The sequence below is a fragment of the Mustela nigripes genome, chromosome 9 (genome assembly GCF_022355385.1).
Source record: "Mustela nigripes isolate SB6536 chromosome 9, MUSNIG.SB6536, whole genome shotgun sequence".
In the NCBI taxonomy this organism is placed as follows: domain Eukaryota; kingdom Metazoa; phylum Chordata; class Mammalia; order Carnivora; family Mustelidae; genus Mustela; species Mustela nigripes.
The window spans coordinates 4,867,030-4,882,074 of record NC_081565.1 but is presented as its reverse complement, the minus strand read 5'-3'; the positions used below and the strand labels follow the sequence as shown (position 1 = coordinate 4,882,074).

At 45.6% G+C, this 15,045-nt stretch overlaps 1 protein-coding gene across 5 annotated transcripts in view; it reads left to right on the top strand.

Annotated features, from left to right (window-relative positions):
• NUP214 (nucleoporin 214) overlaps positions 1–15,045 on the top strand; it is a 101,967-nt gene that overhangs the window by 60,459 nt on the left and 26,463 nt on the right. For all 5 annotated transcript variants that reach the window (XM_059410519.1, XM_059410518.1, XM_059410516.1 and 2 more), the window contains 6 exons: positions 475–550; positions 1,855–1,933; positions 4,710–4,800; positions 6,991–7,052; positions 9,162–10,979; positions 12,735–12,805. In XM_059410519.1, coding sequence (XP_059266502.1) covers positions 475–550; positions 1,855–1,933; positions 4,710–4,800; positions 6,991–7,052; positions 9,162–10,979; positions 12,735–12,805 — 2,197 coding nt within the window. The remainder of the gene's footprint in view (positions 1–474; positions 551–1,854; positions 1,934–4,709; positions 4,801–6,990; positions 7,053–9,161; positions 10,980–12,734; positions 12,806–15,045) is intronic.

The window sequence follows — 15,045 nt, the reverse complement described above, 5'->3', positions numbered from 1 at the left end:
GGGCTCGAGGGGGCTGTCTCTGTCTCCTCTTTGAGTCCCGCCCCGGAGCCATTTATCACAGTCATTCCTGACATCCCGTGGATCCTGTCGAGCATGTTCTCAGGCTTGGAGAAGAGAATCCAGTCCCACAGTCTTGGAACTCGGAATGGGGGCAAGGGAGAGGATAATGTAGGCTGACTGTCCAGATAAGGAAAAGCTCTACTTCTGAATAGTTTTAACTTTTTTTCTTAGGATTTCAGGAAGAAAAAAAAGTTTTAAGCTCACTGCTTTGATTTTTATGCTGAAGACTCCAATTTTATTTAAAGAATATTTTCTTCAGGAAAGTGTCACGTGATTTTGGTTGGGGTCCCTGACATATGTTGCCCAAAATGGGTATCATTTATTGGCTAGACGGTAGGCTCAAGAATGAATTACGTCTCTGCCCACATGCCTTTCTCTTGAGCATACGCTTTTGTGTTTTGTTTTTTTTCCCAGTTCTTCGGTGCCATACTCTGCAGCCAAGACCTCTCACCCCACGATGACCCCAGCGGCTGCTACCCAGGCTAAGCAGGTGACTTCCTGATTTTTGCTTTTTTGAACAGCCATGCAGTGTCTGTCTTTGAAACTGAAGACAGTCCTGTTTTAAGTCCTGACTTCGTTTAAACAAACTGTAAGTCCGACAAAGACCTGTGATGCTTTCCCTATAATTTATGCCGGTCTTAACTTAGTAGGTCGGTCTCTTTTCTCGTGCCATTGGACATCTTGGGTCATAATTCTAATAGCTTATCATTGTGAGGGTTATTTCGGTTTCTGATTTACCTTCACTTAACATGATCTTCATTAAACCACACGACAGCCGTGTGCAGTAGAATGGGACAGGTATTTAAGTGTGTTTCACCGATGAGGAAAAGCTGGCACAAGCGAGTGATGCAAGCTCACACGACCAGTAAATCCTGGAGCCTGAGCTGGAGCCCGGCTCTCGTACCTTCTTCCCGTCCGTGGTTCTCACACTGCGCCTTTCAGGATCAGTGCCTGGGAGCGGCTTCTCTGGCTTCTCCTGCAATGTCTGTTTTTCAGAGCTTGCCTCTTTGGTAATGTTCATTATGTCTACATTTAGGTTTTTACCTGATAAACATGGTTTCTTACAAAAATAGGTTATATTGTAAATAGTTAAACCAGAAAAGAATAATCAGAGATGGCTAAAAGGTAGCTTAAGCTATCTCTGAAATCTTCCCTAAGAAGATTTCTCTGCTTTCTCTGCTACTCTCCATGTCTCTGAGATGAATCGTTTTGGACTGTGTTTGAGATTAGATGTTAGAATTTGCCTATTATGAGTTCTCAGCATGCTCTGAGCCTTAGTTTGCCATGACTTAAAATGGCATTTAAGCATTTAACATCTGGTCGTGCTTCTGGAGGGTTCCATGTTGGCCTTGGAGGACACCTGAGTAGGCATAAATCATAACAAATGAGTAAGAACATTGCCCAGAGGTGGAGAAGTGAAACAGTTTGGCTTTTTATTTTACTATAAATCTATTGAGAGCCAGCACCCCCATTTCATTCATTCATTTACTCAGCTGCCTGATAATCTGGTGCCTCTTGTGTGCCAGGCACTGTGCTGGGCACTGGGAAAATAGCCACATGGGCAAGACTGCGTTCTTGGAGCTTTTTGCTGGATATTCCTGTTTCCATCCTCTAGTGCGCCCTTAGACACAGCAGGCATTTAAAAATACTCACTTAAATTGTAAGGATTTTTTAAGATTACACTAAATAGAAGTATTTTTGCTTACTTTTTAATGATGTTCTCCTTTTACATGTTTCTTTTCTAAAGGATGGCTAGTGGTTTTACATAAATGTTCTGCTTGTGTTCTGTTACAGGGATCTCTGATAAATTCCCTGAAGCCATCAGCTCCCATGCCAGTGTCTGGTCAGTTGTCATCAGGTGATAAAGCTTCAGGTCAGTTTGTGTTTTTACTTTTGTGAAAAAAAAGGGCAAAAGATCCCTCCCCCCCATACACACAGCAGTTCAGTGTTCTAGATCACAGAGGCAGTTGACATAGGATACTATTAAAGAGATCTTTGGAAGGCCTCAGTCAATGAACAGTCTCCAGGAAATCAGTGAGCCTTTCATCAGCTCTGCAGACTTCTGAAATTTGAGCACAGTAGGAGAAAAATCTTCCTAGAAATGCTTTTCCTGAAAAGGAGCAACAGTGTTGTCGTCACCAGCCTTGCTGGAAAGTCCAGAGGGAAAGGGAGTAGGACATGACCTGTATTGTTCTACTAAAAGGGATGAAAAATCCTCTTGGTTCACAGTGATCATTCAAAGCTGGTAAAATGCAGAAGGTAAAACAGATGTGTTGTGATAGAAGAGGTCAGAGGAAATGTCAGTATCAGATTTTATAACCTTGCGTACTTCCCAGTACCCACTCACGCTTAGTCATTCTTAGCTAAAATTTGTAGTTTTTGTCATCCCCGTTGGTGCTTTGACCCAGGGGTCCACATTGCCCAAACCACCTGGAAACACAAGGTTACACATAACCTGATGTTGGTGTGACGTCATCCTCAGCATCCCTTCTGTTGGCGCCTTTTTTATTACCCTTAACTTGGCATGTGTTAGTTTCTGCTTCAGGGGTCTTATGCCTCCCACAGCTCTGAGTTTTTGCCCCACCTGGGACTTCAGCATTTGTTTTCATTCGTGCCCTCAGGTGAGTCTCAGGGCAGATTCTGTTGGAGACAGAACCCCGCACATTAGCAGCCCGCTTTCTGTCATCCCTGCTCAGCCATACGGTCATTCCAACTTTCTCTGTAACCAAAAGCTATCTGACTAGATACTGGGTTTATCTTCAGTAAGTAGTCCTTGCACTCAGGAGAGCCATTAGCGTGTACACCAAAGGTGTATTCTAGAATTTGGATCAGTGCTGAGCCACCACTGTTGCCGTGCGAGCTCTCCACGGGAAGGAGGTATGTAGCACTTCTCGATGCAGATCTAAAGTTAACTGAAGGAAAAACTGAGCGGAGTTGCCAAAGACTATTGAATCATTTAGGATTAAGAAGTTGGTTTCCATTTCTGGCTAATGTTTTAGAAAGTTTTTGAAAGACCCTATATCCCAGCTTCTGTCAAGGACCACTCTAAAGGGCTTTTTGTCACTCCTGAATTTAAGAACTGAGGAAACCTAAGGCATTTGCTTCACGCACATCTTACCCAGTTAGCGTGATTGCCTCAACATTTCTAAGATGCATCATGTAGCAGCGATTGTGAAATACCGTCTTCCATTGCTGACCATTTACTTCTATTTTCACTCGCTGGATCATCAAAGGAAAGGGACTTCTGGAGGCAGAAAAATGTCCCTGAGAAATGCTTTTTAAAAGTTTACCAAAAGTTTCTTCAAAAAATTTTTTTCTGAAACCTCTATGGTTCTTTAAGAATGGAAATACCTTCATTGTTTTTTCTGATTATAAAACTGTTATCGCTTCTCAGAGAAATCTACATGGAAGAGAGATGATGTAGAAAGTAAAAGTTGCCCATTAACTTCATGTCTTGGAAGTAAAAGCCCTTAATGATTTAATTTGTATATCTTGAAGGTTACTTCATTGATGTTTTTCAAAGGAAAATGGCCATATCCTGTATGTGTTAACCCTCCTCCCGTTGCGGTAAATACTCTGTTCATCTTTCCATATCTCACACAGCTCTACCTCACTGTATCAGTGGGAGCCTAGGACTTGACCCTGCTCGGGTCTACCAGTACTGCGCTGATAGTTCGGACTGTTTCCAGTTCTTCAAGAGTATAAGCAAGGTGGCATTGAATATTCTTATTATACACCACACTACATTATAGTGGTTTTTTACATAATTTCACTAATATCTACCTTGGACTCATTTGAAGAGAATGTACTTTTTCTTCCGTTTGGTTTGGCTTGGGCTTTTTTTTTTAAAGTAGGCGCCACACCCAGCGTGGACCTCAGCCTGGGGCTTGAACTCAGGAACCCAGGATCAAGACGAGCTGAGATCAAGAATCAGATGCTTAACTGAGCCACCCAGGCACCCCAGTTTGGGCTTTTTAGATAAAGTGTCCCTCTCCCTCCCTCTTTTAAAGTAGAGCAATAGGAGGGAGACGGACGATAATCCCCCGAACTGTTCATGAGTACTTAACAATGAAATTGAACGTGAGGAAGAGGTTGGATTGCACTTTCAGCATTCGACACTTCTCGGCATTACAGCAATCATGTATTACTTCTGTAAGGAGAAAGAAACCTATTTGTGAAATATAGAACTATCCTCTGTGAGAAATGAAGGGACGTAGGGAGAAAGTCAATGGCCATGAAATTACTAATTCAGACATATTTCTCATATTACCCTGTTTCTCTTTGGATTTTTTTCCTTCAATATATATTACTTTTCTGTGATTATAAAACTTTATTATAAATTATAGCTTATAAAATTATAAAATTACTTTCAAAGGTTTCTATTTAAAGTGCACTGAAATCATTTTGATAGTTTTTGTGGAAAGGAGGGTGGGGTATGTGTTGGTTTGGAATTAACACTGACAGAACCAACGAGTAAGTTTAGAGGCCTTCACACGAGTTTGGAACACACCCGCTCCCCTGGCCCCTGACCCGACCCACCAGGAGAGCACAGTGGGGCCCGCAGGCTGGGGCTGCACAGACCATCAAACTGGAACGGTGTTTCTAACAGTTTTTTTGTAATGTTCTTATTTTCTTTCCCATGATTTCAGGGCCAGGGGCAGCCAAGATAGAAACAGCTGTGACTTCTCCCCCGCCTGCTGCTGGGCAGCTCAGCAAGTCTTTCTCATTTTCTCCGGCAGGGTCAGTAATGAACTTAAATTTCGTGGCAGATCGCCAGCAACCTTATAGATAGCTTCCCCCAGTCTTACAGTCAGAGGTATATTTATCTGCTTGTTAACTGTATGTGAGCCCGGAGTTCTTATCACTTCAATAATGCGTCCGATGATAGTAGCAGCCGCTTATTGTCCTAATGTCAATCTACAGCTGACCCTTGAGCGACACGGGGCGGAAGGGCGCAGGCCCACTTATACGCAGGCTTTTTGCCGATAAACAGTACGATGTCTTTTCTCTTATGATTTTCTTAGTATTTTTTTTCTCTAGCTTACTGCATTATAAGGTACAGGATATAATGCGTATAATATGAGTTCATCAGATGTTGACGTTGTCAGTAAGGCTTCCCGTCAACAATAGACTATTCATAGTTAAGTTTTGGGGAATCAAAAGTTATACACAGATTTTCCACTGCGTGGGAGTGGGTGCCCCTAACCCCCGCATTGTTCAAGGGCCAGCTGTGTTTCCCATTTTCAGTTCAAGTTTATATGTGTGTTACTATATATTTCTTTGTTCTGTTTTTCAGGATAAGCCTCCTTTTCTTTGAGTAGTAGGTCCGTGTCAGATTCTGTGATTGGTCTTCCAGCTTATTCACCCTGACATATTTGCCTTCTCACACCATTTGGGGGCGAGGTGTGACGTTTAGATCAGCCTTACTGTTTGAGAGGTCACTACATTAAACTGGGAGAAGTGATAAAAGACAGTAGCCATTGGAAAATCTGGGTCTTACATAGATATGGGGAAGCGTTCGTGTTTCACTTTTCTAAAAGTAATGATGGCTATACTTGTAAAGTTGAGTCATTTTTAAATTCGCAAGTGTCTTCTAACCTTCTTTCCATGGGAGCCTGGATTAACCTCAGAGGGCTCTTCTCTCTGCTGGGGGCACTTGTGTGGGACCCTGTGGAAGGTGTCTGTAGCTAAGCTCTGTGGAGCAGAGACAAAAGCCTGTCCAAAGATTTTGTTTTTGCCGTCGGAGGGTTGAGTGTTCAGTTCCATTAGGAAAGCTTCTGGAGCTCTTCCATTTCATGCTTTTGTGACTGTAATCAAATTAACCATGGTCTCTCCCCTGATGTGAATGTGTTTCGTGTCATTCAACCTAACACGTGAAGAGCAAGGAGGGGGTTAGAATAGAATTTGAGGAAGGATATTATATATTATTTCTTCTTTTTGTCAATCACTGTGTTTTATACTTCTCAAAGATAGTTTGGAGCCAATTTTGAAGAGTAGGTCAGTGCCAGGAGTTATTGCTAATTCACAAAGGTGAATCCTCACTTCTGTAAACGGATAATCTTCCCAAAAGTTGGGGTCACTGGGTCAGTGGCTTACCTCTGTTAGATAAAATTTCTTCACCGAGGTTGGAACAAAGAAAGGATTTTTTTTTTTAATATGATAAAATGTTGAACACATCCTCTTTGATGGTCTTTGTCCTTTCGTGGAAGGCAGGGATGGGTTGGAGAAACCGAAATCCTTATAATACTATGTTTCATACGCTTGGCCCTTCATGTTTTGAAACTATGGTTTTAAATTTGCTATTTGAACTTTCGTCACAGTGAGTAGTCTCTTCTGGTTCATGCATGTGCTGAATTTTCTCCTTTGGCCATGGTATCTTTACTCACAGTTTAAAGAAAATCTACAACAGGAGAGAGAGAGGGCTTGATAAAAAAGAGTCTGGGAAGGGTTTGAACCGAATTTTCCCAGCTGAGAACTAATTGTTCTGTCCAAACAGCAGGGGTGGTGGGTTCTATTTCCTGCCTTCTTCCCTGCCCCCTGGTAGTGTGGCATGCTCCTGGCAAGCTCTCTGATCTTGCGGTGGGTTTTACGGGGTTCTCCCTGGCCCAATTCTCTTGCCTCCATCACGAGACACGCCTTCTGCCCTCACACACCATGCCTGCATGGACATTCCCGTTGCATTTCCATGACTGCTCCTTAGCTTTCCTGGACGCAGGTCCCCACCCAGACTCTGCCGCGGAAGGCCCGGCTGTCCTTCTGAGCCCTTGACTCCCTCTGAGGTCATACTTCACTCTGCTCTCATTTATCTTCTCAGTTGTAAATTCCCACGAGCAGATCGATCGTGTGACTAAGTTGTAAAATGTGACATTAAACGGGCAAAAATACCCCAGGTATTTGTTCTTCTTTAACTTCTCTTCTTGCGCTCCCTAGGACTGGCTTTAATTTTGGGATAATCACACCAACCCCGTCTTCTAACGTCACCACCACACAAGGTACTGTCTCTCTCTGCGGGGCGTAGCCGTCCTTTTGTGTTTCCTCTAAACGAATGCTGGGTTTTCGTACAGATGTGTCGACATTTTCCTTGCTGCTGAGTCTTGCTTAACGCATCTGCAGTGAGTTCGGTGTCGATGATGTGCATTCAGAATAAGCTGGATTTAAACTAAAGGGGGGGGCGTCTGTTGACTTTTTAAATTAACAAGGAAAGGATTTGCTTCTGGAAAAGCAAGGCTGTGCTTTCAATGTGAATGTTAACATGTGAATTAAAATGTCTTGCTCCATCTTCTTATGTGTAAGAGACTGTTCATCTTCTCTCTTGCATAAACTGTTGGCAAACACACTGGTCCTCTGGTGTGTTACTGGTGTGTTGTTTACGTATCTATCAACTGGCGTTTTTTTAATGTGGAAAAGAATTTAGGATCTGTAAAGAAACCATAGGTATTTTTTAGGTGCCTTCCAGTTCTTAGTTTAAGCAATTAAGTTTATTTTTCTTTCGTTTTAAAAAACAAGCTCTTATTATGAAAGTGATATATTGTAGAATCATGCCTTATACCCCTCAGTTACTGCATTTCTGTTATATGTGCTTCTGGGTTTTTTGTCTTCTACCTTATTTCATTTAACACCATCCCTTTCAACTTTTCCAGTATTACTGGAAATCTTATAAAAGTGTTATTTGTAATGGCTACATAATTTCTATCTTGTATGTATGCCGTGAACTACTTAACCGATTTACCTGTCGGTAAATTTAGGCCATTTCTAGATTTTCCCTATAATAAATAACACATTGGCCATGTTTCATCTGTTCATTCAACAAATATTTTTTGAGTCCTTTCTGTGTGCCAACCCAAGTGGTAGAGGCTTTAGTAAAACGGGGATCCCTTAAGATCTGGAAGGAGATTAGGGGGCCGAAAGCATAGCAGGCTTCCTAAACCTGATTTTTGTGTGGCACTTAAAGGGTTGGTGATTTCCTTCCTTTCTAGAATAGTGATTCTTAAACTGTTTTTGTAACCTTTGCCCACTTAGATATGGCAGAGTACCCTCGAGGCCCATCTCTTCCCTGTCCTACTTTCTAGAGGAAAAACAACTCAGTGGTATAAAAAGATTAAGAGGAACAAAATAATAACTGTCGGAAGCCATAAGTAAAAAACTCATAAAATGCAGTGGTAATTCTGTAAACATTTTACTTAATACGAGAGTAGAAATAACCTGAAACCATAAGTAACTCAGTTCAACAGCAGTGATATGACAAGGTCTTTCAGGAAATTGTACATGGGAAGTTGGGGCTTTGCAGCCTTCCCAAGAACAATATGGAGTTAGAAACATCAATAAATACTGTAGTGGGTTAATTTTACCTTTATCCAATTTTGGTTACTTACTGTTTGACCAGGCCTTGTCAGGGCTTCACCAGTATTTCATTTAATCTTTGTAACAGCTCTTTGACGTAGCTACTGCTACTGTTGTTTATTTTCCAAATGGGAAACTTGAGGCCCAGAGAGGTAAAGTAACTTTTTCAGAGTTTCACCGCCAGCAAGTGGCAGAGTGCCCAGCTCCCGAGCCCGTGTCCTTGACCACTAGACCATAGTGCCCTCTGCGGAGCTGCTTCCTGAGGTGAGCACTAGGACGTAGCCCTACATTATACGTGAGAATAATTGTCTGTGGACTGACACTTTCTTGGCCCGTAAAAGACACAGGAGGAACTTCCATTTTGGATCAAGTCGTGGCCTACCAGGGGGGTCCACGGACAAGCATGGCCTCCAGAGTGTTATTAAGGAAGTCACACACAAGGGAAAGTGAGAGAAGATGCCGTTTTTTTCTCTTTTGGGATAATGCTGTGAATTTCATGCCTTCTAGATAGGATGGTTTATTTGTTAACACGAACAGTCATAATGACGGAACGGTCATAAAAAGGATATTTGTCCTTCTCACCGAGCCAGCCCTGCTGTGGAGAAGCATTCACTCTTTCCCCGAGGAAGAGCGCTGTCACAGGACAGCCGTCCCAACCGTATCAAGGGCAGAGAGACCTGGGCTTGGACACAGTCCGTGGGAATGTGACAGGTCATGTGTTGCTAAGTCCAACCCACTTCCTAATTTCTTTTTCGTTCTAGGGGCTGCACCCCCAACTAAGGAGTCACACCAGCTCGACGCATTCTCATTTGGCGGGGGAGGCAAGCCCTTTTACGAGCCCACTGCTGAAAGCTCGCCCCCGTCTGGGATGACAGCGCCATCCGGCGCCGGAGCCTCTCCCGCTGAGCCTGCGCCTTCCAGCAGCCGGCCCGCAGCCCCTTCTGGAATTGCTCTTTCTGCTGCCTCTGGCAAGCTGGAAACTCCACCGTCCAAGTTGGGAGAGCTTCTGTTTCCAAGTTCTTTGGCTGGAGAGACCCTGGGAAGTTTCTCAGGACTGCGTGTCGGCCAAGCAGATGATGCTACAAAGCCGGCCGTTAAGGCTCCATCCACAAGCCTGACTACCGCCCAGCCGACCAAGACTTCAGCCGTCCCATTGGGGTTTAGTTTTACCGGCTCTCCCATGTTAGGGAAGCACGCAGAGCCCCCCGTGACCACCTCTGTGACCGCTGCTGCAGGGGCACCTGCGGCGGCTGGCACAAGCGCTAGCAGTTCCTCGACTGGCATCTTCGGCAGTCTGCCCCTCACCAGCACGGCGTCCCCTGCGGGAGGCAGTTTCAGTGGGATGGCCCCAAGTGGTAGCAAGATCGGTTTTTCCTTTGGAAGCCAACAGACCAGTAGTAGTACAGTGCCCCCGTCCACCCCTCCACCAGCGACAACTGCCGCTCCCCTTCCCACCTCATTCCCCACCTTGTCGTTTGGTAGCCTCCTGAGCCCAGTGTCCGCTCCCACCCCGCCCGTGTCCTCTGCGAAAAGCACAGAGGAGGCCACGCCATCGGCTTCGCCCGAGAAGCCAGACAGCAGTGAGGCCGCAGCATCCACAGCTTCACTTCTCGGGCAGCACCCGTTAGCCCCCCTCCCCCCAGCTCCTCTACAGGCGTCTGATTCCGTTAAAAAAGAAGCTGCCCTTGCGCCACCCACGGTCAGCAGCCCCGGCCCTGCAGCATCTGGTCCCAGTCTCGTGGCCCCCAGTGCAGAGGCCACCCCGACAGCGTCTGCGGTCCCTGATGTCAAGACGGAGCCGGCATCTCCTGTTCCCGTGCTCTCGGCACCCGGGCAGCCCGCTGTCACGGCCGCTGCGGCCCCAGGCACTGGCCCTGTGGCTGTTGAGACCCCGGTTCCCCCAACAACATCCAGCTCTGTTGCCAGCATTGCCCCGAGCCCGGCGACGGAGGCAGCGGCATTCGGGACAGCCACTTCGGGCTCCTCTGTCTTCACTCAGCCGCCTGCTGCCAGCTCTAGCTCGGCTTTCAGCCAGCTCACCAGCAACACGGCCACTGCCCCCTCCGCCACCCCCGTGTTTGGGCAGGTGGCGGCCAGCACCGCCCCGAGCCTCTTTGGGCAGCAGGCGGGCGGCGTGGCCAGCACGGCGACCGCCACACCGCCGGCCAGCAGCTCGGGCTTTGGCAGTCCTGCCTTCGGCAGCTCAGCCACTGGGGTCTTCGGACAGACGACGTTTGGGCAGGCCCCGGCCTTCGGGCAGTCAACGAGCAGCCCTGCGAGCAGCTTTTCCTTCAGTCAGCCTGGGTTCGGCTCCGCGCCTGCTTTCGGCCAGCCTGTGTCCTCCAGCCCCACGTCCGCCAGCGGGAGCGTCTTCGGTGCCTCCTCTGGCACCAGTAGCTCCAGCTCCTTCTCATTTGGCCAGTCTTCTGCCAACACGGGGGGCGTGCTGTTCGGCCAGAGCAACCCTCCTGCGTTTGGGCAGAGTCCTGGCTTCGGGCAGGGAGGCTCTGTGTTTGGTGGCACTTCAGCCACCACCACGACGGCATCATCCTCTGGGTTTAGCTTTTGTCAAGCTTCAGGTAAGAATTTATAGAAGACTCCCTTTGTCGTCCTCCGCATTATTTTGAAACGTTTGCAAAAGTCCTGTATTACTTTTGAATTAAAAGAAAGGAAGGGAACACGAAAGAAAGACTCTGAATTCGAGAAGGGTGCTGAGAGCACTCGTGGCCTCAGGAATTTCCTGGGCCTTGTCACCATCACTGCAGTTTTGCTGCTCAGCAGACGCTCCACTGTCTTAGCCACCATAGTGCTTGTTTCGTGGGGAAAACACAGGCATCTTTAGTGTAAGGTCATGGCAAGTAATGAGTGACGCATAAATACAAACCTTTAAATTTGGAAGGTACATTAGAGGCTATTATGTCCAAACTGTCAAGCCTCGAGGAGACTGATCTCATGGCATGAGATGCTAGTCGTGGAGACAGAACCAGACTCTGGAGCCCCTCGTCCTAGTCCGCTGCTTGCCAGCATTTTATATCCTGCTTCCTCTGACACCGTGTTGCTTGTCGGAAGGGCAGATACTGACATGTGAAAACTTGGGGTTTTTTCCTATTTTCAGTGTAATTAAAACAAAAATCTTTAAATGTTACTATTTTTTAACGTCAGTTGTGTCTGATTTTGGCAGCTGCTTTTACTTCCCCAAGTTTTCAATAGCATAATTTGAAATAGCTTCTAAGTTTCACTTTCTGATCATTATCTTAGGAAAGGCAGTTACTTCTTGAGCAGTTAGGCTGTGGGGGTAGGAAACATGGATTAGTGATTTCTTGGTGGGCAAGATTTCAAATAACTGCTCATTTGTTCATTTGGTGATTATTTATTTGAAAGTGGCTCGCTTTATTAGGAAGGAAGTTTTTTCCTGCCTGCCTTCCAACAAATGTTTGTTAAGCTCCCACTAAGTTCAGCTACAAGGACACAGGGCTGAAAGACAGTCCTGAGATCTACCTGCCACGTGTCGGGAGGCTGTTTGGCTCATGGAACTTACGGGAAGTGTGATGACACGGGGTGGGGGGGCGGGCAGGGGGAAAAGCCGAGGAGTCTTGCAGAGAAGGGTGTTCAACACGCCCTCGGGTGCATCCTTTTTTCTGAAGTCTGAACTTGAGAATCCCTCATGCACAAGTATAATCAAACCATTCGAACGCAATTGAGAACCTCTGAAAAAATCTTTCCTTCAGTAACAATGCAGACAGGTAGCCGAGCTGTCTGCTCCAGGCCTAGAGGAGCGAGCGATTGAATCTCGCTTGAGCTCAGCTACCTAGATCAGGGACAGAGATCAGAGTGGAACTCCAGCCTTCTAACCCCTTGTCTAGGGCTCTTTGGGTAAAATACACAGTCGTCCCCCCCCCCCAAGTTTTCCCAGGCCCTGTCTAGAGCAGCGCCTCAACCATCTCAAGCCACCCAGAAGGAAGATGAACTACCCCAAAGGAATCTCGTATTTGAGATCAGAGGAAACCAGGGAGTAAAGCTATTCATGATTCTGAGTTCGTCATTGGAAAGACTCCTTGACAGCTAAGCCTAAGGAAAATTATCAGCCACTACCCACCAGGGTTTAGTAGGAGATAAGGATTCAGTCCGCAGGACTTTGGAGCTTCTGCTACTATGAAATGTTAGCCATGACCAAAGGTCTTTATTTACTCATAATGTTCTCCATTGCCTATAAAGAAATGAGGTGATGTATTATCGGGTGTCTAGTACACCTGAATGCCATTTAAAAACAAACAAAATACTTGATGTCGTGAACGAGTTATCCAAATTAAACTTGTTCTCTTCTCATTTTACAGGTTTTGGGTCCAGTAATACTGGTTCTTTGTTTGGTCAAGCAGCCAGCACTGGTGGAACAGTATTTGGCCAGGTAAATAACATATGTTTGCCTCCGTTTGCATCAACATATAGCAGACCCATCCACCTTGTTCCCACACGATGTAAGCAGTTCCTACCGTGTGCCCAGGGGCAGTGAACAGCCTCACGTAATTCTCAGGCTCGGCCTTCTTTAGCTCCCTTGAGGTGGCAGAAATCTTAGCCTCTGACTTGAGAGAATCACTGGTTTTGACCTTTCTTTGACAGTCCTCTAGGAAAGCACTTAAAAAGCATAGTGCCTGGTCTCCATCCCTCCTCTGCCCGTTCTGCTAGAGCAGGGGTTGGCAAACCACAGTCCATGGGCTAAGTCTACTCCTCAGCCTTTGTGTGTGGGGTGAGGGTGTGTGTGTGTGTGTTTTAAGTTTCTGAAGTTAAGAATAGCTTCCTTTTGATAATAATGATTAATAATAATTTAACAATAGCTACCTTTTTAAATGGTTATTTAAGCAACAAGAAAAATATGTAACCAACACCATCCAGGGTCCCTGGACTAAGCTATATACCCTCCTTTTGGTGACTTACTTGAGCTTGTCCAGCTAGTGGTTATCTGTGTGCGGGCACAGTATCGAGTGCTTTACGTAAATGGACTCACATAATCGTTACTGCTTCTATGAGGTAGGGACTGTTATTGTCCCCATCCCACAGATGAGGACGGCGAGGGCCCAGAGAGAGTAAATGTACTGTTACGTCATATGTCAGCTGCTTTCAGATCATAATAACCCCTTGAGGAGTCCTTCTGAAGAAGGGCCTCTGTGTCAGAGACAGTGGTGGCTTTCTGAAGGTGGGCTTGGCACGTGTCCGTTAACTGACGAAGTGGCAGACCTATTAGATGTTTCTGCCCCTTCTTCAGGAAGACGTTTTCTTGGTGCTCCCCTTCCTTCAAAGATGGGCTCTGCCCTGGTCCGTGATCTGTGGCAGGGGGAAGTGAAACTTCCCAGCTGATAATAGCAGGTTAAGTCATGTAAACCAAGTTCCTCACTGGAAACATCTAAAAATGGTGGATAAAAAACATAAAAACCATAGTTTTCAAGGCACTGGCAAGCTAATAAGGTATTTTACCAAGTCGAATGAAAAGAAAATGAGTCCCTATAGAAGTGATGGGAGCATAAGAGCCAGTGTTGCCATGAGGGCATTTATTAATCTGAGAACATTTTAATTTCCTTTTTTAATAACCCCAAAGGGCAAAGGGGCAGAAGTCACTAGCTGAGATATGCACAAAGAAGGGAGTGTGAAAGAGACCCTGCCCCACAAGGAGCTGGGTCTCCAGATCTGTTGGTCTCCGCCTGTGAATGTAGCCTGGCAGGGTCCTGGGATGGTGGTGTCGGTGGATGTCTGGCGGAAGCAGCACAGTCCCACCTTGAAGAAGAGTAACTTCACTCTAGGCTGCGGACAGTTTTTAAGGACATTGATTCCCACACCTAAATTAATCACAAAAAGAAGCAAAGAACTATGAGCAAGGGCCAGGATAAACATCAGACATATATTTGTAAAGACTTATAGAACAGCACTGTTTTTTTGCATGTTTAGTCGAAATAAAAGGCAAACTTGAACATACTGGTAAAGAGTAGGGGATAAGAAGTGTCCTAGCTACATTGAAAACCAAATAGAACTGCTAGAAAAATATAATTAAAATTTAAAACCAGCAGATTAGATCCAGCTGAAGAGAACAGTTCTATAGTAGGGATCAGCAGACTTTTTCTGTAAAGGCCTAGATGGTAACTGTTTTAGGCTTTGAGAGAACCACATACTGTTTCTGTCCCAGCTGCTCGGTGCTGCTGCACGGTGCTGCCCGAAAGCAGCCGCAGACAGTAACTGAGTGAGTGTGCTTGTGTTTCCATAAAGCTTTATTGACTAAAACAGCAGTCTGGACTGAGCCCACAGACTCTAGTTTGGTGGCCCTTGAACTGGAAGACAGGTCGGGTTAAGTTACCTGGAATGCATCATGGAGAGCAAAAAAGACGGAAAATACACTAGAGAGCGCAGAATCTGAAAAGAAAAATTTAACACGTATAATCAGAGGAGAGAAAGAGAAAGGATTGTGTGAGAATATCAGAGAAAAGACACATATCCCAAACCAGTAGAAGACAGTAACCCACAGATTCTAAAGTCCAACAAACACAAAGCAGAATGTGTGAAAGGAAACAGATTCCAAGACCCACCATAGTGAAGCTGCAGAGCTAGGAAGATGAGATGTTAAAAGCCTTTGGGAAAAAGACAGGTTACCTTCAAAAGAGC